At 37.3% G+C, this 22,023-nt stretch overlaps 1 protein-coding gene across 2 annotated transcripts in view; it reads left to right on the top strand.

Moving 5' to 3' along the window:
- Positions 1-22,023, top strand: part of STPG2 (sperm tail PG-rich repeat containing 2) — a 199,041-nt gene that overhangs the window by 60,623 nt on the left and 116,395 nt on the right. For both annotated transcript variants that reach the window (XM_081960213.1, XM_081960212.1), the window contains one exon: positions 14,124-14,289. In XM_081960213.1, the coding sequence (XP_081816339.1) occupies positions 14,124-14,289 (166 nt within the window). The remainder of the gene's footprint in view (positions 1-14,123; positions 14,290-22,023) is intronic.

The following is a 22,023-nucleotide window of genomic DNA, read 5'->3' as shown; positions in this document are numbered from 1 at the left end:
AAACTAAGAGATTAGGACAGGGGTGTCCAAACGTGGGAACTTTAAGACTTGTGGACTTCAACTCTCAGAATTCCCCAGCCAGTCCACAAGTCTTAAAGTTCCCAAGTTTGGACACCCCTGGATTAGGAGTTCTTGTCCCACTTTAGGCATGAAAGCCATCTAATTGACTTTGGGTCAGCCACTGGCTTAGTTCGACCCCCCTTACAGGGTTGTTATTGTGGAAAAAATAAGAGGAGTAACGAGTATTAGGTATATTTGTTGCCTTGAGTTATTTATAAAAAACAATAATAGTGGGATATATAAAAATAAATAAATAAAGCTCGATCAATATTTTTGCATATATCAATTACAGTTAAATGGGATGACAAAAAAATCTGAATCTTCTTTATGCTTGTCATCCAACTCTTCCCTCTTCAGCCCATAATTCATAAATATAAAATGTTGTTATTACTGTTATTATTATTCACTAAACATGAAACTCAGTCAACTGAACATTTAAAAATGTATCATAAATACCATTGACTGGTGTTAATGGTTGATGCGGGTTGCTCCCAGTATCCTAGGTATCAACCAAAGTACCTTCTTAAAATATATGATGTTCAGAGTAGCGCAGTTTTTTGCAGTTCCGCTGGTGTTATTGCAGGAAGCTGCAATTTGTTGATGTATAAAATCAACAAATAAAACTTATAAAATTCTTGGACATGGTACCAAGTGCCCCGATGACAATGGGTATCACTTTTACATGTTTCATCCATAATCGGGTAGTTTTGATAGCCAGGTCGTGATATTTTGTGATTTTTTTCCAGTTCTTTTTCTTTGACCCTGGCATCTCCTTGTACCGCGATGTCAATATATTGTACGTTTCAGCCCTCTACAACCGTGATATCTGGCATGTTGTGGTCCAAATTATTATTATTATTATTATTATTATTATTATTATTATTATTATTATTATTATTATTATTATTATTATTTGATTGTATCACAGCGGCCAGTTGTTTCGCCGGATTTGGCATTGATTACTAGTCGGGCCCCACCCAGGGGCCTAGGACGTCGTAACGTATTTTCGTAATATACGTGCAGATCCAAGCAGTGCAGCTTTTTGCGTTTGACTGATGGTGATTTTGTCAAGTTTTAACTGTTTTAAATGTAATTCCAGTGCTTTTGGAATAGCACCCAGTGTGCCGATTACCACTGGAATTACCACTGCTGGTTTGTGCCATAATCGTTGAATTTCAATTTTTAAGTCCTGGTATTTCACAATTTTTTCATGTTCCTTCTCGTCGACCCTGCTATCATCTGGTATTGCGATGTCTATGATTGTAACCTTATTTTTCTCAACCAGTGTGATGTTTGGTGTGTTATGCGCCAGTATTTTGTCCATTTGTATGTTGTGTTCCAGGTGATGATGATGATGATGATGATGATTCTATTACATTACTGTAATTACTATTATTTATTAAATTTTTATGACACTCATAAGGTGATTTTATATATAAATTGACATTTATTTAGTTGTCCATGTTTATTTTTATATTTTCTTTTGCTTCATTTTAATTAAATATGTTTGTAAGGAAGAGACTAGAAGGAAAAGATATAAAGAAGAAGGGCTATGGCTATTGTTTTTCATATCCAATCAAGTGTATTGTCCACTGAAATCTAACTGTACCAATAGCAATTACTTTGCATTGTGTTATCCATGAGACTCATATGGCTTTCAGGAATGCTGTCCTGGAGATACCCAGATGTGACATCTTATTTGTAAGGTTGGGGTCCAGTGAACAAATAGAATTACTTCTTTTGTGCCAGTTTCCTTGCTGTGCAGTAGCATTCCTGCCTGAGTGCTTGATTCAGTTGTTTGCTGATGGAGTTTCTTGGGCCAATGCTCTTGGTTTTTGTGTCTAGAGTTGCTGAGGAGTTCATGGCCATCATCGCTATCATTTGGGACCTCTCCCAAATCATTGAAGGTTCAACACACAGTGGGGAGTTTTGTCTTGTATGGTAGTGGTGATATAATTTGAAGTTGAGATATGTTTCTGTTTATTTCTTGTTGTGAACAGTGTACTTGATGATTGCTTTGGAAGTGTCTCTAGTTGTTCCACCTGCTGGGAGATGGGACATATTCCTTTGCTCTGCCTCAGCTTCCTGATGAACTCTCAGCAGCCTAGAAGCCACTCATCCTGGTCTCTTTCTGCCTGTTCTTGGGGATTTGGAGTAGATAGCATGGTGCTGAATTGATGTTTCTTTTGTCCAGGGCTAGTTTCAGTCAATATTTATGGGGGTGGGAGGAGAGATTTTCCCCTTATGTCCTTGCATTGTGGGGGCACCTCTATGTTTGGGGATCTCCTCTTTATGTAACACCTATATGAGACTACTTAGTGAGATCATCCATAGGCAAAGGCTAGATATCATCAGTATGTTAACAGTACTCAACTGTGCATCTCAGATGTGGGTCTTCCAAATGATGTTGTCAAGGTTTTTTCTCAGTGTCTGGATGGTAGAGGACCAGATGAGGAAAAACAGGTTCAGACTCAATGAGTGGCTGTGGACTATGGCAGTGACATGTGGTGAGGTTTATGGCTGGTGAGGCACTGACACAGTGGTGGGTTTCAAATATTTTTAGACTTGTGGACTTCAACTCCCAGAATTCCACAGCCAGGCATGCTCAGTTCCAATTTAAAGCAACAGCATTTGTTTTTCTCCTTTGCGAAAAAAGGTTCCTTTATTCGTTTTCTTTTTCTTCTCCCTTCCCTTCCTTCCTCCCTCTCTCCCTTCCTCCCCCTCTCTCAAACAAACAAACAAACACACACACACACACACACAGGTTGGATTCAACTATCTCTCCTACCCCCTTCCCTCTCTCACTCACTCACTCTCAAACAAACACACATACACAAAAGTTGGATTGGGTATCTTTTCCAGTGGCTTGAAAGCAGCTCCTCTGCCACCACCACCCATTCCCTTGCTGCCTTCCCCAAACACCTCCACCATTGCAAATGCAGCCTGCTGTCTGGGTGGGAAATGCCTGGAACGCAATAAATCCCACCCACTCACCTCCTGCTGGCAGACTGGAGTGAGAGGAGAGGCAGAGAAGCTGGAGGGGAGCCGACCCGAACCTTCCAAAAGAAAGAGGCTGGGGGAAAGTGTGTGTGCTACAGCATGGCTCTTTGCCTGGCTTCCGTGGATGACTCTGCTTAACTATTAAAAAAAGCCTCTTAAAAAGCTCCCTCTACTATGAGGCAGGAGAACTGCGTGCCTCACCTACGTCAGGAATTTTTAGGCTTTTAACCCTTGCTTAACTCTGCTCGAGTGATCATAAACTGCCTAAAGTCAGACTAGAGGAGGCATGCAGTTCTCCTGCCTCATAGTAGAGGGTGCTTTTTTAGAGGCCTTTTTTAACAGTTAAGCGGAGTCATCCACGGTGAGGCAGCAACTGGCTCAGCTTTTTCCTTTTACATTTTTTTTTCTTTTCATGATGAGAGCGATGAGGCTGTGCCTCACTTGCCTCACCTGACTGCACGTCACTGGACTGTGCGACCCTAGGTGTGGGGATTTTCCATCTTTCGTCCTAAAGAGGTTGCATTGCAATTAAGAGCAGATGATAGCCATAGCTCAGACTCCATCTTGTGCATCAGTTTAATGTATTCATGAATTGCTAGGCCTTGTTCATGGTCACTCATACCTTAATCATCTTATGTGCAGATTACTGCACACAATTCTTCATGGGGCTGTCCTTGGAGGCTTCAGACAGTTATTTAAGATAGGGTTATCAATCTTGTGTTCTTTTATAAATGCAATTCAGAAGTCTGTTTTATAGGTGAATCGCTCTCCCGGGAGATCTGTATTCCTATGAGAAAAAACATGCACCAAGGAATTATTAAGGCAAATAAATGATAAAAATTAAGGCAAGTCCTGCCCTGCTAGATAGTAAGGAAGGTGATTGTTGGTTAGTTTTCCTACAGTTATCATCATTTCACCCTAGCATGAATGACAGACTCTTGTGCCCACATTGGAGTACAATAAACTATGATATTCAGAATTAGGCATGGAAAGTATGACCACTTAATAGTTTCTGTGTATTGTCATTGACTAGTCTGAATTATATACAGTTTAGTTTCTATTAAAGAAAGCTTAAAAATGGGACTTCCTTAGAAATGCTGACAAGACTCTTAATGTCATTATTTGAAAAACATAATGATTGAGTATGATCGCTATTAATAGATGAAGCATTTTAGTCATTTACCATTGAAAGTCATTTAATAATTCCATGCTGAGTCCCTTTCAACAAATTTAATGAAAACCAGCATGATATTCTGACAGCTTCTATTGGATTTTTCTGCCATTTTTGTATGCTCTGTGGCATGAGTGATTAATATAGCCTCTATTAAACTAGCATGAAAGGCTCTCCATCTTTCTTGCATCTCCCAAACTGACAGACACTTTAGACACTTTGTCCTCCAATTCCAAAAGGTGTATTCTTTTAATTTTTTTCTCAATTGCCTGGGAAATGACATTGGCAAACAAGAATTTTTGAACTCTCTTCCTTACCTCTTCTAATGGTAGTGCAATTTTTTCGGAGACTATCTGAGCAAGGAATATTGAGCTGCTTTTCAACTTACTGTGAAATTGTATTAATCAGGGGAGAACATTCTGAAATCCCCCTGATGAGCATGAAAATAGCATAGCTGTACATCATGTCATAATTTATTGATCTCCTTGGATATGTATAGGTGGCATTTTAAGCTGGACTACTCCCACAATGAAATAGTTTTTTTGTTGTTGTTTGCTTTTGCTTCTCCAGTGCTGTTTATTATTATAATTAATATCAAACGAGTTATGTTGCTTAATAAATCAACAAATATATATTGACTTGGACAGAATGAAAGATTATCGCATGTGTTTTTTATTCTTGATGTTACTTTTTGTGCCTCTCAGACACCAGGACACAGCACTAAATCTTAGCTCTCAAGGTATTTAACCTCTTATTCAGCAATTGGTCCATCTTGTTAGAAGGCTCTTAGACACGACTTAACTAGATTTGAATCTTTATTGAAGACAAGAATGAAACCAAAGGATTTGACTTCTACAGTGTTTAGATATGTTTTGACTTAATGGATACTGGCTGGTTCTCTTGATTTCTTTGGAGGCAGCTGATCTATATGTATGTAACGGCTCTCTGGAGTCCAGGGATCACTGGTTATTGCTTCGTCAGACTCAGTCTTTACACCAACTCTGAGAAACCATTTGAGAGAACAGAGGGCCCATTGAGTGATATGCCAATGCAGCAGAAAAACTGTAATATAATGGGAGATTGGATGCCATTGGTCCAGTTACCGAAGCGACTGGGTCTGCATGTATAGGACACTTTGAATCTCTAAGTATTTAGAAATGAACTGATGGTTTCCTTCTCCAATTTCCCGCCAAAATTATTTCAACTTTTCTTGAAATTCTGCAACATACCTCAGGTGGAATTTTGTGAAATCACTAGATGTATGTTTTTATTTTTTTTAAAAAAACCTTTAGCTTGCTTTAAATCCCTACTGGGGTTGCAGATGCAGTTTTCTGCCTTACAACTCTAAACTTGTAATAGGCATTATTAGTGCTTCACAGTCAGTATTATGATAGAAAGTAAACTAAAAAGTAGTAAGAAACTCTGGTTTTTGTAATCTTCGCAACAGAGAGGACCAATGTAAAGTAGTGATAGGGGTATTGAACTAAGACAATGGAGTCGAGGTTCAAGGCCAGATTTGATTACAGCAAATCTCACTCTATCGTTTTGAAGATTCAGATGAACTTAATTCAGAAGATATTTGTTGTAGGATTAATATTGAGGAAGACTCTCATTTATACTACTCTCAGAGAGAACCATGGATATAAACATGTCAATGTTACAGGATTCCAGAGATCATTGATGACCAACCTATAGATTACATATAGTCCTTAGTTTTTCTTGTAGCCTAAAACAGCTTGTGGGAAGGCTTGCCCACTTTTCCTCAGCATTTAGAAGATTGGCCTGTTTGAGCTGTGAGGAATAAATTTCTAATAGCCGTGAGGAACCAGTGATCCTTATATATTGTTATAAAAGATAAAGCCACTAGTACTGGAAACCAAATTTTCAGGAGAGCAATCTGTGAGAAGAAAGCTCCTCTTCCCTTTAAGTGATGATGTGTGGCCTGTTGCCTCATTTGCACCTTCAGTTTTGGCCTTCCTATGCGCATTATGCAGACCCATCCATTGTGTGTCATTGATTCTATCTCCTCAGGCCTCCTCAAAATCTCGCCATGTTAAACTCAGCCCTTGTGTATTAAAATGCAGGAATTGCTCAGATAAATATTGATGGGGGCTATATCAGCCTTTATTTCTAGTTCATCAAGTATTTTCCTTTCCCCCTGTGGTAGACAGAACTATATTGTACACCTTAGAGTATTACATTCAATAGGGATGTCCTTTGGGTGAAATAAATGCTAACTTGTCCATTAATAACCAATTGTTCCCATAGTTGCTTATAATGATGGATGAGTTGCACCGACCTCTGACTACTGATTTAAGGAGCATTGACTGGCATCAGGGGAAATCCCTGATTGTTCCAGATTTCAGGTGACATAAATCAAAACAGTCAGATGTCATTAAATGCTCTCAATACCAAGAAGTTTAGCTGTAGGCAACAATGAATGGTTCTACAGAGGCCACTATTATATATCCCAAGGAGTTGTCATCTGACAGCTTTTACTGTTTGTGCCTTGCTTTTTGATAAATTGTTGGCTCTTGATAAAAACTAATTTTCAGATATTTCATGAGAGGGTTCTTTTCCTGCAGCTGCTCCCACCAAGCTCAGTCATGCAAGCTTAGAAATAGAACATTGCTATTCAAATGCGAGGCTGTCTGTATGGTAGTGTCTTTGGGCTCTGTTATAGTTATGAAGGGAAAATTTGCAGTGACAGTTCTCTGTGCTTTTGGACAGTGCTGTATGGAAGTTGAAAACAGCATTTCGTGCCAGAAAGGGGTGTGTGTGATGTTTGGCAGCGGAGGAGGGAGACATTTCTATTACGGAGAACAGGGGAGGGTGGGGGTCTGTTTTTTTGACAGCAAGCATCAATATGGGTGGGGAATCTCGCTGTACTGTAGTCTTACCTGGCTTGGAATATAAATTTGTCCAATTTGTAAGGCTTGGATTATATTTATGAATAGATCATTCTTTCTCACAGCAATTCTTCTCTTCTGGGAATATAAGAAAAGAGAAACAGATTATTCATGAAAAGCTAAGCTTTTAGAAGTTCTTGTATCGTTATTTTTGATTTGTCCTGTAGTCTTTTTTTCTTACAGAATTGAGGGTTTCAGGATCAGTGTCAGCCACGTCATTTTATGGCAGTATATATTCATACGTTATTCTGGTCCGTTGATTTTGTTCTGACAATAGTTTAAAAATGTATCCCAGAAATCTTCATGTTTTGTGGTGCAGAACTTTTGGGCAGATGTTTGATGTGCATTTTTTTTACACATCTTTCAGAAGCACCCCTAATTTATATAGGCAAACAAGTACTAATGCACATAGTTTAAATGCAACATTTTTTTTAGTTGTGTAGGGGCACAGTGCCAAATATGTGGTACTTATCTGTGTTGTGAATGGGGCTACAGTTTCCCAAACTGAGCAGGTGTGTTTTTTGGAGGTTCTTCTGAATAGGATTCCCTCTTAGATCCCTGACTGAGATATTAACCAGGAATCATTTTTATGTCCACTGTGGTTGACACAGTGACTCCATTTCTTTTTGGGGGGAAATGTCCTTAAAACTGTAGTTTTGCACTGGTGACTTCTAGGGTTACTTTTAAAAAAAGTTCCAGTATTACATTAACTAATTTGGAAATCACAACCATCAGCAGTCAGATTGCTCTGAAACTGTTTCTTAACCTCAACCACTTTTAAAATGTGTGGCTTCCCACTCCCAGATTTCCCCAGCTAACATCTTAAAGTGGCTGAGGTTAAGAGGCACAATTCTAGAAGTACGCAGCATCCCTATTCTGCCTGTGCTAAAAGGATTGCAGTGGCTGCCAATTTGCTTCGGAGTGAATTATGGGTGTGCAGTAATGTGATTTTAAGGAAAAAAAAGATAATTCAGAACATTGAAAATAGAATGGCTTTTTTGGCAATTTAGTAAGCAGTCTTGCTTTTTCTTAGAATCCCGCAGCTGCAAATTCACTTGTCTTTCACATGTACACAAGTTCAAGTGACCTCCAATAGATTAAGGGAAAAAGTGGTCTGGATTTATAAGAAGCCATTCTGGAAAGGAGCAACTTAGTTGGTTTCTTCTATTCCAGGTAGAGAAGAAAAGGAAAAGAATTGTGATTTCAATAATGATTTAAAAATTCAAGACCTTCCGACATGTAGGTTCAGTTTGTGTAGCAAAGAATTCAGTATTCATATTCAGTATAATCTTTTTCTTTGCCATGATAGTAACAGAAATCACATGCCTAACTGTGCAAATGTTTGGGTTTTCATTGTTCAATTCTTTGCTAATTACCCCTGCTAATTGTCACATGTTTAAACCATGCTGAATATAAATTGAATTAGAATATGTGAACCCATCATCATATTTCTCATGTTTATCTACCTCCACCTCCACTTCCATTCCCTGGAAGTTTCTTTCGCCCATCAGAAATCACATTAACATTCCTTATAGGCATTTGTTCATATTTTAGAAATGCACTGTACAGCAGTCCTCACTAAGCAACCACAATTAGGACTGTCAACTTGGTCACTAAGCACTGCAGTTGCTAAGCAGAAAGTCACATGACCGCAGTGGGTTTATGGCCTTTGCCTTTGGTTTTTAAGTGATGCTAATTGAAATATCACGTAACTACAATATAATTTGTCTTCAACTTTGTGGGCAATCATGAGTGTGGAACATTGTTGTAAATGTGATGATTACTTGCAAAGTTATTCTTTTAATACTGTTGTAATTTCAAATGGTTGCTGCACAAGGCAATAAGTAAACCAAGTATTTATTTGCTCTTCTTTTCTATATTCACAGAGGTATAATATTGGAAAACATTAATTACTGTAATAATTCCCTTGCTCTTTTAAGTTGTATAGTCCATTGCACTTATTCTGTTGCACGCATAAACCAAACTTTTCTGGTAGTGTGAAATACCATCAAATGTTAACTGTTTAGATAATCCCAACATTTCATTCACAGTATTATTTTGTTATTCCAAAAGGAGATATTTACAAAGATTAAGCATCTGGGTAGGCAGAATATGCATGCTTTGTTTATACAGTTGAAACTTTTAAAAAAAGTAAGTTGCTTGGGATTTTAGTACCTTAAAATAATAAAGGAAGATATTAATTTGACAAAAAGGTGCAATCATTTCATATTGTTATTTTCTCTGGAAGAGATGGACAAGCTAGAATAGTATGTCTGCTCGAATTACATTCTGAGAATTATCTTCATGGATTTATTTTCTTTACTGGAAGAGACATGGTTAGGAAAATCAGAACAATATTTAATTTCTTTCCTAGTGAAGATTCATTGCCCTTAAACGTTTAGACAATAATTAAATCTGAAGGCTCCCTTGAATATCAGTATCTCACAGAATGTCATAAATTACTTTCCTAAATCTCATAAATTGGTAGTATCATCTTAAGACTTATCTTGATTGGGAGACAAAGTTGGTGTAAGCAGATCTTGTGCCTGATTTTTCTGCAAAACCTGTGAAGTGGCATTTATAGTAGCCCCACAGGCAGAAAAAAATTAATATCCTGGATATAGAGAAATACTTAATGAATACACCTGTAGATTTCTGGTTGCAATGCTAGAAAGCTTCAGTAAAGGAAACACCACCTTGTTGGCAATTCATCCAAAGTCTGTTTTCCAATTCTGTTCTACTAAACTTATTTAGAAGATTGACAAGGATAGAGGGGTATTTTGAGAACTACTTAGTACAGGCTTATATTTCGGAAAATTGGTATTCATCACCTTTATGGAATTCCTTTATGGAACAGAGGAGAAAGTTAACATAACAAAATATACTTAAGAACTAGCCCCTGATTACAGGAAGATGACATGACTTTCATGTGTATAGAAAATAATGAAGATTATGCTGTAATTTATACTGGTATTTTCAAGTAAGTTTATTTATTTGGAAAGAAAAAAATACAGCTATTAAGAACCTCATATATTGCTGTATTGAAAAGATCAGCATTCCAGCTAAGAATGATTCATTTCTTTCCTTTGCTTATTTATTTGCTTGTTTTGGATGAGCCTGGGTAAGCACTGAAAACCAACCAAATAAAGTGATAGCTAATATCCATCCAGTCCAGTTGTTGACTGAAATGGCAGAGAACTTCATTTTTCTAATAAAACAGGGATGCCTCTCCAGGGATCATAAAATAAGCTATGTTAGCCCACTTATCAAAGCAATTTCTTTCTTACTTGTTTCCTCCTTGTTTTGGGGTTATTCAGTTTAACTATTTTGAACATTTCTGCAACAGATAAACTTTCAAAATAAATGTCTTCATGCCTTAGCACTTTTTTCTTTTGAAAAACCAAATAGATTGCAGCTGTTTGTTACATGTTAAGTCTGAAAAGCATGCTCATTTCGTATTCTGTAGTGCACTGGATTTTGTTCTAAACTGCAATATTTTTTCATTCATCTGTTTTATTTTTGAAGAAATACAAACATTCTAGAATTTGGTGATATGCAACCTTGACCATTAAACATAGAAAAATGTTAAAAGTTTGAAAGTTTTTCAAATTCAAACACTAGCTCCATAGCTTTCATTGTTAGAGTTACCTTGATATGTTACGACGTAGCTTCTCAGGAATGCTTAATAATGTAATGCTTTTTTATAAAGTACTTCAAACTTCTTTCTTTCTTTCTTTCTTTCTTTCTTTCTTTCTTTCTTTCTTTCTTTCTTCCTTCCTTCCTTCCTTCCTTCCTTCCTTCTTTCTTCCTTCTTCCCTGGGGACAATTAGCCCTTCAGATTTTGTGAGGCCATTTTGACAGTCTATGAGATGGTTGCCTAGGCACAATAATGGTAAATTCTCTTGGAGTTTGCCATGGAACTGAAGCCTTGTTTGGGTTCATATATTCATATATTTTGGTTTGATGAGTTATAGTTGACTGAGGTCACATACAGCCCATGGTTTATAAACCAAAATAGCTATGTTCATGAATTATGCTAAGCCAAAAGCATTTCCCCCTCCAAAACCCCACACTTATTTAGAATCAAATAGAAGCATATTACATGCCCTGTGTCAATTATCCATGGGTCATTTTCCATTGTGAGAAAGCATTACAAATATTCAATTTAAAGTTGAACAGAAGGCAAGAAGTAGAGCTGAAACAAAACTACAAGATGTCATTTTAATTCAGTCCCAATCTAATCTGAAGTAGAATGATAGAGGCCCTAAAACATGCTATTTCAATATTTTGAACAGTTATTTTTAAAGTTGCATTTTTATTACGTAAGCGACTTTGCTTGTTCAATTTTGAATAAGTATCTCCAGACCTATAATTGTTTATTATCCCCAGATGTCATCAATAACCCAGTGGGTACAATCCCTCTTGCAGTTGGTACATTATCAAGAAAGGATGCAGTCTTTGCTGACCTGACCAGTTTTAAAAATGTGCTTGAATGAGAGTCTACTTGGAAGTGCAGGACTATAGACTAGATCAGTGATGGCCAACCTTTTCGGCATGGAGTGCGCAAACTGGAACGTGCACGCCGGAGTGCCAGAAACTGAAGACCAGCTGGTCTTTGGGTTTCCGGTGCTCCAGCATGTGCAAAGACCAACTGGCCAGTGCACATGCACGCACCGGAAACCAAAACTGCACCTGGCAACAGCAAAGACCAACTGGCCGGTGCACATGCCCACAGAGACGGCTCTGGGACTAGGTCATGCTGGCTGGGAGCTGAAGTCCTCAAGTCCTAAAGTTGCCAAAGCTGGACACTCCTGGGCTAGGCTGAGAAGGAACCATTGGTGAACTATAATTCCCAGAAAATCATGAACTGATCTCAACTTGATTGAGATTTTCCTTTTATTTGATGCATTGAAACTTTTTGTGGGGATTTCCCTAGCTAACCAAGTCTAGGCAGTTGCCATGTATACATTTTATTGTGAAAATAAATGCTACTATTTACATTTCCCCCCATGCTTAACTGAGTTTATTTTAGAGTTCAATATGAAATGTGGGGACAAGATTCCATAAGGTTAAAAAGGGACCCTGTAGGACTGGGCTGTCATAAAATAATGTCATGCTATGTACTTTGGTAAAGCAGAAAAATAACTGCTTAAATGTGGGAAAATCTAAATGCAGAATTAAAGTTTAATGGGCCCACAGCTCAGATAGCCCATACCTCAGAAAATCGAAAAAAATAAATAAATCAATAGAACAAGAAAAAAAATGATTGGTGGAGTTTCTTGTTAGGCTGAGCAGGAACAAACTGCTGACAAAAACATGGGAAAAGCAGAGTTTCTTCTTAGGAATATGTTTTTAGTTCCTTGCAGTCATCCAGGGAAGAAAAGTGTCATTGGAATAAAGTGTCTTTTAAAAAAATCACATTACCACCAATAAAATACAGTATATGTAGCTCAGCAGTGGGATTTACTTACCTTCCCTATCGGTTTGCAAATCTGAGTGTGCACATGCACTTGCTTCGCTTGCGTGTGCCGCATCTGCGCAATGTTAATTGGAATTTGACTACTATAAGAGTCACATTATCAATTGATTTGTTAAAGCAGACATATCTTTTTTCATGGAAACTTGAAAAAAGGAGCCGTTTTAAAGAACCGAAGTACAGTGCTCACACTTGTGCAAGTGAGAATCTCTTCTTTCTCATGCTTTTTGCTCACCACAAATAAAAAGGCATCCTTAAAATATCAAGTAAATGACAATAAAAATATTTCAATCCTTAAAAAAAAATAACAGTGAAGAGAATGTGCATTTAAAACAAAATTATGTATTTGCATATTTTGATGGAAGGTTTAGGCGCACTTAAACATTTTATCAGCTCCTTGCAACTGATGATAGTTAATTTCAAATTATTATTATCATTATTAATAATAATGTTTCTGTGATGTTGATTAATATACTAATAGAACTTAGCAGAAAAAGTTTAGAAATGATGAAAGCCTAAATGTTTTAATTTAATTAGAAATTATTAAATCTGAAATAAACAGGTTCACCTCGATAATAAATTAACACTTCAATTGGAATCAAGCAAGAACTGTTCAATTAAGAAGTGCTGAATAAGGAAATACATTATTATCTTGCACTAAGAATATAAACATACATAATCATCTGTCTGCTTTCTAAAACTCCTAATATAAGAGTTGAAAATTGTAGCATAGAAAGAAATGAGCATAGCAGTAAGTGAATCCTAACTGCATTTAAGGCCTTTTTGCTTGAAATACAACGCTGTAGCCAGATCCATGATTTTGTGGCCAATATATAAGAATACTTTACTAAACTTAGCATATTGATATTATTTAAATCTTCAAAGATCTGCTTTCTAGTTTATAGAGAGTGGCAAATAACTCTCTCTTTAGTGCATGGAAAGGGTACTTTCCCGTTTGCAAGAGTCTGTTAATGTAACCTTACAATATAGATAGAGCTTTATCTGTATTCCTGGCTGTGCTGCTTGTCTGGACTAATTCGTAAGGCTAACATCAGTCTTGCCAGTCTCATAAAAACCCCTCCCATCCCTCCGTTTTACTCTTCTGAAAACTAGAGAGAGTCCTTTCTAAGTTGCTTTCATTACCCCTCCTCTTTCAGACTCCAATTTTGTTCATCAGGCCATTGTCTAGGCTGCAGCTCTCCTCTGGTCCCCCAAAGTCATTCCCACATTCCATTCTGCTAACAACTAAATAATAAAAGGGCTTTCCAAAGTGAGTATGCTGCCCAGAGATGTTATCATGGTTCATATCACAATTCAAATGGAACAGCATGGATGTGGCAGTTTCTGCACTGTATCCTTTCCTAAACTTTAATTACAATATGCATGTTTTAAAATATCAGGTGCTTTTTTTTTTTTTTTAAAAAAGCATTTTTCTGTTCATTGTAGCTTTTCTACACTAACATAATTTGTGGTGCCCGTTTCATCTTATACTTTTTCTTAATTATAGGCCGTCCCACCTCCGGGTTCTTATGAGGTTCATAAATCATTTGAGAAATCACAGGGTAAGAGTGAATACATGCCTCCACGAACTGTGCTGGCTAGAAGAAGGCATGCATCTTTTCTCAGTGGAACGTTTAGGGAAGAAGCATTAAAGGCCGAGACAGAAATACCAGGTAAGTACATTACGTAATTTTCAAACTGAACTATAACTACATACATTTTAATGATGATGTGTCATCTACATATTCATCTGCCTGTTTACCATCTATTATTAACAGCTTCATAAGATGTAATATTTGCTTCTTAGCTGGTTAAAGAAATGTTAGGAAATTTTAATTCACCTCAGCAGACGGTAACCCTTGGCTAAATGTGCTGTACGTGGAAGCTAAAAAGGGACAAATACTGGTTAGGCCTTGATGACATTAGGCCCAGATTAGAGACCAGTCGGTCAATTTTTGTCACAACCTGTGAATCTACAGTCATATCCGTAAAAATCAGACATGACCTGGATGCTGTGTATGATGATGTTCATTGAGCGAACCTAGGGGACCAATGCTATGATGATGATGATGAAGAAGAAGAAGATGACTAGTTAGGCCCTGAATGGAAGACTTTCAGATAATATAAGGGTTATAGCCTAGGTCAGGAAGTTAAACAATTAGTAACTTTTTATTGTTGCCAAGAAAATTGCTTGAATATATCCATGCCGTCACTGGGACTTGACCTTGACTTGAATTTTATAGAATGATAGAATTTTAAGAATGTGATTTAAGTAGTGGAATGTTGTTCACCCCCCTTTGTAAATTTCCCTTTTGCTGATTGCTCAGTCTCACTGATGACGTTACCTGATTGCACGATTAGATTTAGAATAACCTTATTGTCGTTTTAAATGTACACTAATCAGCATACATTAAAATGAAATCTCGTTGCATACAGCTCTTAAAAGGTCACTACCTCCAATATACACTACATAAACATGACAAAATAAATAAATATAAAATTATGCATATACTCACATATATTATATGACAACAGAGAAACAACACAGTCTCTTCTGGATGTATGCATGTACATGGCGAGAAAATCTTGTGAGTTGACCAGATGGATGGCATAGGGAAAGCTGTTACAGAATCTGGTAGTCTTACTAGAAATACTTCAAAACCTCCTCCCAGAAGGGAGCAACAGAAACAGACTGTGAAATGGTTGTGTGGGGCAGGGGTGGGTTCCGGCAATCAGTATTGCCAGTTTGCTCGTGAATACGCTGCACATTCATGAGTGAATAAAAATTGTTCTGTGCATGTGCAGAAGCAAAAACCAAGAGGGAGAATTGGTTTGGTGGCGTGGCAGGCTTGGGTTGCTGCCGGTTCCAGCGACCCAGGCTGCCAAATGATTACCGGTTTGGGCGAACCAGTCCAAACCGGTAGGAACCCACCACTGGTTTGAGGGTCTCTAACAATGCTTTGAGCTCTAAGCACATAGCACTTATAAGCAGTATCCTGAATAATAGGAAGCGAGCTTCCTATAATCTTCTTGACTGTTCTTACCACTCTATGGATCCTCTATCTGAGACACTCTTCCCACCAAACCAAAATAAAACATTTTCATGATATGAACAAAACTCACAAAATACTAACAACTGAACAGTTAATCCCCTTGCTACGTATATCTAATCTATTGGAACTCTAGCATTATCCTTTGTAAAACAACAAGACCGGGTTCATATATAACATGCTAAATCCTAAAAGCTGATGAGGAATCCAAAACAGCTCTTGCAATGATAAACACTGTCTTCCTTACTTGGAATTTGTAGTTTCAGGTGATATTCGCTATATAATAAAGTCGCGCTATGACTTTGGTTTTGTTTTTTCTTGTCAGAATCATGATATATCTAATTCATATTTGACATGTGTATTCTAAGTTAATTAGTTAAGACCTTTAAAATATTCCTTAGCCTGTTTCAGAGATAAATTCAAAGTGATGTTCAGTAAGATATGAAACCACAAATAAATCATATATAAAACAAAATATTAATAACACTATAATAAAATAAAGGATGAAAACACAAAATGGAGCTCCATTAAATTTTGACTCAGTTATCTATTAAAGTAAACTTCTTTGAAGGCCAGTAATAGTATAGCTGATAGGTATCTATTGGAAAAGAATAAATCACTAGGTATTATCACAAAATGCAAGTTAAAATTATAAGTTCCATTTCATTTCCTTTTTGCCTTGATTTTATTTAACTATTTAGCTTTTCTATTAACTAATACTTCATTTAATGAATCAAATTACATAATTTTAGTTTGATTCTTAAGACCTAATTCAAGGGTTGATTTACAAGACAGTAAGATTAATACATTTTGATTCCAAAAACCGAAATTCACACACTTTTCACAGAATAAAGTTGTTTTCATTCTATTCAGCAGTCAGTAAAATGATAAGTAAAATATATACTATGAATATCATTAGAATACAGAATAAGATAAGAATATTATAAGATCTGGGATAAATTTTATCGATGGTTGGAATATAAAAGGGAAAGCTCAAAATAGACATGAGCCAAGATTCATAGAATGGAGACTAGAATTATCTATGAAATGATAAATGTGAGAATGATAAAACACAAACCAACAGGGCTGGAAATAGGCTACTTTTTTTCTTTTTGTAAATATGGTATGGATCAAATGTTTAAAAAATAGGGTGACTACAATGTATAACTGAATAGCATGTATGGCATAGATTCTGCCAGGACGGTTTACACTGTGTCTAACGTTTTAATTTATGTTTAATAAAAAACTTTTTAAATTAGAATATAGAATAACAGAGTTGGAAGGGACCTTGGAGATTTCTAGTTCAACCCTCTGCTCAGGCAGGAAACCCTATATCATTAATTGATATACCTATCAAGAGTTGAGTTTATGTCCATGGGGCTTGTATCACTATCACCACTAAGAATACTCAGAAACTGGAATCTAGTGCTAGTTTTTGTCATATATGACAAGATGAGAAGTTTCTAAATATGAAGAGACATCAAATGCAGAAATGAGAACTATAGACAAGATTTCTTTGTATATTATTCCATAGTTTTATATATGGGAAATGATCCATTTGTTCAGCTTTCCCCCTGTAAAGGCCATGCAAATTGGAAATGATGGGAGTTAAAATGCAACTCAATGCAATTTATGCCTTATGCTGAGCATTTGTTTACAAAACCAACAGCCTTATCTTACCCATTGAAGTACTGCTGCATCTTCTGCTGTGCTATTGTAGAAAAGTCTTTTTGAAGGTTAACTTTGCAACCTGCTCTAGCGAAAAAAATATGCCAGATTGTTTAAGTAAATCATTGTAGAGAGCCTAATCTTTTACTCCAAGACATAAATCTACCTCTTTGCATTGTTACATTAAAAACACACACACCTCTTAATGCATCAGTGGCAATCACTGTTCTGAGACTGAGGTGGTAGGATTCATTGTAGACACAGTTTGTCCCAACAAATAAAGGCCATTGGTACAATGGAAAGATCTTGTGTTTCCTAAATGATTTTTGGATATGAGTAGGCATTTTGTTGATATGAGACTCTTGTATATAGAAATAACATTAAAATATAGTAATGGATCAGCAAATGTTCATTTTTATTTCAGTAAAATTACTGCCAATATAAAATACAAAGCTACTTTATGATATTAAATACCATCTTAAAATATTCAACATTATTAAGAAAATATTTGCTTTAAATGTTGCTTCTATGTTGCTACTATGAAAGAATAGGTGTGTGTGTGTGTGTGTTTGAGAGAGAGAAAGAGAGAGAAAGAGAGAGAGAGAGAGAGAGAGAAAGAGAGAGAGAGAGAGAGAGATGCAGCCAACTCTGCTTTATCATTGTTAACATTGTGTGTTTAGTCTCATCTATCATTATTTCTGTTACATTGTATTTGGTAGATGATATGAGCTTTGCTTAGTGCAATTTTTATGTGATTGATGTTTAACACTTAATTAATAATAACGTGAAACAATGTACAGCTATTCATTCATTGCGTTGATTCTAAGAGCTATCCTTTGAATCATTGCTAAAACTCATTATGTTTTATGACACATTCACACAGGAAATTACTTGAAGTAACAAATAAATTTTATTTTCAAAATTAATTGGACAGATCACATAAATGTAGTTGTGTCCACTTTTTCTATGACTTTGTCCAGTCCCTTTTAATAATACAGTTACTGTGCTGTGAAAACTAATTATATCTTCTGTTTAGTTTTTGGCTTGTAACATTGTATTTCAAAATAGCTGAAAGTATTTAAAGCTTTTAATCTGTACTCTTAGGCTGCATAAGTAAAAGCACAAGTTGGCCTGAAAACAAAGTTGCAGCAAACCTCTATATTATTACTTGATATATTTAAGCCACCAATCCCACCTAAGTAACTAAGTAACAATCCAGTAAAAACAATATAGCTAAAGATAAAGGTTCTCTTCGCACATACCATATGTGCTAGTCATTCCTGACTCTAGAGGGTGGTGCTCATCTCAGTTTCAAAGCTGAAGAACCAGTGCTGTCCAAGACGTCTCTGTGCTCTGCTGGCATGACTAAATGCCGAAGGCGCATGGAGCACTGTTACCTTCCCACCAAAGGTGGTCCCTATTTTTCTGCTTGGATTTTTACATGCTTTCAAACTGCTAGGTTGGCAGCAGCTGGGACAAGAACGGGAACTCACTCTGTTACACGGCGCTAGAGATTTGAACCGCTGAACTGCCGACCTTTCTGATTGACAAGCTCAGCATCTGAGCCACTGTGTCCCTTATATAAACATATGAAACATTAATAAAAGAAAAATAATTATTGTTAGTAGCCAAAATCCATCCTTCCGTCTAGCTTATAACACCATTGTAAGAATTCTTCACCATCTCTGGATTTCCAAACACAGTGACAGAGCCATGTCTTTAAGGGCCTTCTGAAAGCCTGGCATGGTCAGGGGCAATCTTAAGTTCTGGGGGGATGCTATTCCAAAGGATGGGTGCCAGGGTAGAAAAGGCTCTCATCTTTTCCACAGACGAGACCCATAATATACCTCGCCTGTTTGTCTGGCTGGGGTGGGAAGATTTAACCAAGATGAAGTAGTCCCCCAAATTAACCTGGTCCTGTGCCTTATAGAACTTTATAGGTCAATACCAAGACCTTGAACTGAACCTAAAAATATACTGGCAACCAATGCAGCTCGTGTTGCTCAAGTGTAATGTGTTCTAATGAAAGAGTGCACATAATAGCATATAACCATCAAATATTGTGCCCACATGTGCTTCATATTGCTATTCCTCATAAGGAGGCTACAGGCAGTGTTCTTGTGTGGGTTTGAGCTCCTAGAGATGAAGGGATCAGTCATCAAGGTCACAACCACAGTAGAGCCTTTTAAAGGATACTAAGTTTGCTAACTTCGGTTTCTAACCATTTTAGGAAATTGCTTATTTAACCATCTTAAAAGCTATTAGAGATATTTGGAACAACAAGTTTAAAAAGCCACCTAGTGAGCTCATTTTTATTTCTGAACAAAAGAAAATTAACTATAAGTTTAAGAACTTGAAAAAATTAAAATAAAAGGCAAAAAACAAAGTAAGATTTTGAAGCAAGAATGCAAAATTCCAGACAAATTTGGAACATTAAAACTTTTACAATAAGATTTTGGAACTTAGTATTTGGAACTTATTATATAAAGTAAACAACATTTTGTAGAAAACAATTTTTTGTCCACTATATGTCAAAACAGAGATTAAAGATACAAAGCTTTTGTGATGAGACAAAGAGTTGAGAGATCAAATGCTATGACAATATTAAAGATTTTCAGAAGTAAAAGAAAGGAATATAAAGTTGATTTATTTGATCAAGGTTAAAATAAGACATGTTTTTATAAAGGGTTTATAAACCCTTTATGGATTTTTGGGTGATACCAGGATTGAAAAGTTGGTATTTTATAGATTTCCTTACATATAACGGATGCACATTGGAATAAGAGATACCTATTTATAATCTTGAAAGAGTGAAGTGCTACTAAACTTGTTTAGACTTGTGAGGAACACTGGAAATCACTTTTTTATATGCCCCCCCCCTTATCTCACTTTTTTCTTTCTTCCTTCTTTACAATCTTTTTTACTTTACTTTCTATCTTAGTTTACTTTATATTAGTTTTATTACTGTAATTAAAATATTCATTTAAAAAAAATGGAAGTGTGACAGCGACATCCGAAAGAAGGAGTATGAGAAGCAGGAGAAGTACCAGGACCTGAAGGAGGAACTGGAGAGGGTGTGGAAAGTAAAGACCAAAGTGATCCCGGTAGGACCACTTAGGGCAGGGGTGTCCAAACTTGGCAACTTTAAGACTTGTGGACTTCAACTCCCAGAATTCCCCAGCCAGCTCTGCTTGGACACCCCTGACTTAGGGCATTGACTCTTAAGCTGGAACTATGAGTCCAGCACATTGGGGGTTTCAATTTTTTTTACTACCTATTCTGTGGGTGTGGCCTATTTTGTGGGCATGGCTTGGTGGTCATGTGACTGGTTGGGAGTGTCTTGGCAGTTGTGTGACCGGGTGGGCGTGGCCAACTTGTAAAACTCACTTAACAACTCTCTTGCTTAGCAACCAAAATTTTGGGCTCAATTATAATCATAAGTTCTCTCCCTCCCTCCCTCCCTCCCTCCCTCCCTCCCTCCCTCCCTCCCTTCCTTCCTTCCTTCCTTCCTGTGTCTGTTTTTCCCTCTTTCTTTCTTTCCTTCCTTCCTTCCTTTTTCATCTCTAGGTAGTGTAGGTATGTAGCCAAATCTTCTGCTCCTGTCCTTCCTCGGCTGTTGGAAGAAGCCTGCACACACTTCCTTCTCTTTGACAGCTGCCTGATTTCTAATGGGGTGGGGAGAAATCCATGTGTTAGAGGGAAGAGAAGGCCAAGCTTCTTCTAGGGACTGCCTTTCCTCCCTCTCTAATGCATGGATTTCTCTGCACCCCATTGGAAAACAGGCGGCTGTCAAAGAGAAGGAAGCGTGCGTGGGCTTCTTCCAACAGCCGAGTCCTCCGCTCTTGCAAAGGAAGTGGGTGGGCGGGGCAAGCATGGTGCGGACAGGTGGGGCGAGAGAGTGAGTGGTGACCGGGCAGGTGAGGGGAGTGAGCGGGGGGGGGGGCAGGCCAAGGGAAGGACCGTACCGGTACAGAGCCTCTGGGGGCCCCAGTACACAAACGGATGCCCAATTTCCGCCACCGGTACGTGCGTCCCAGGGCGTACTGGTTGGAACCCACCTCTGGTCCAGCAGATCCCAAGAACAACACCAGAGTTTTCTGTCCAAAAGCTTGCAATGGTAGGAGCAGCTAAGATACTATGCAGAACTCAAATTACCAGGCCTCTTGTAGAGGATTGAGAAAGACATACCACCCGTAAGTGTCTGAAGGCATTTTTTTAAAAAAAGATGGTCATTTTGTTTATTTGTTCTTTGAGTTTTTTAAATGTCTCTTACTTGTGCAGCAGTGTCTTGTACTATATTCCATTATACTCAGATTGATATTAAAGTAGTAATTATTAGATGCAATGGGGAATTGCTGGTGGGGAATGGAGTTCCATTTGAATTGAGCAGCATTGTGCTATTGGAAAATAATAGCTTTTGCAATAGTTCTCAAAACATTACCTTGTTTTGGTCTGTGCTTGTAATAAGTAGTGAGTATTTTAATGTCTTGTGCCATGAAAATATGATATTGTTGGATTTTCTCCTTTCCTAAAACTTGGACCTTAGCATATGTCTCTTCTAATTTCTGCAGTGACGTGCAGTCAGGTGAGGCAGGTGAGGCACTCTCATCATGAAAAAAAAAAAGTAAAAGGAAAAAGCTGAGCTAGTTGCTGCCTCACCGTGGATGACTCTGCTTAACCTCACTGGTG

This window comes from Natrix helvetica (genome assembly GCF_964273705.1).
Source record: "Natrix helvetica genome assembly, chromosome: 7".
Classification (NCBI taxonomy): Eukaryota; Metazoa; Chordata; class Lepidosauria; order Squamata; family Natricidae; genus Natrix; species Natrix helvetica.
This window is presented reverse-complemented; position numbering and strand designations above follow the sequence as displayed.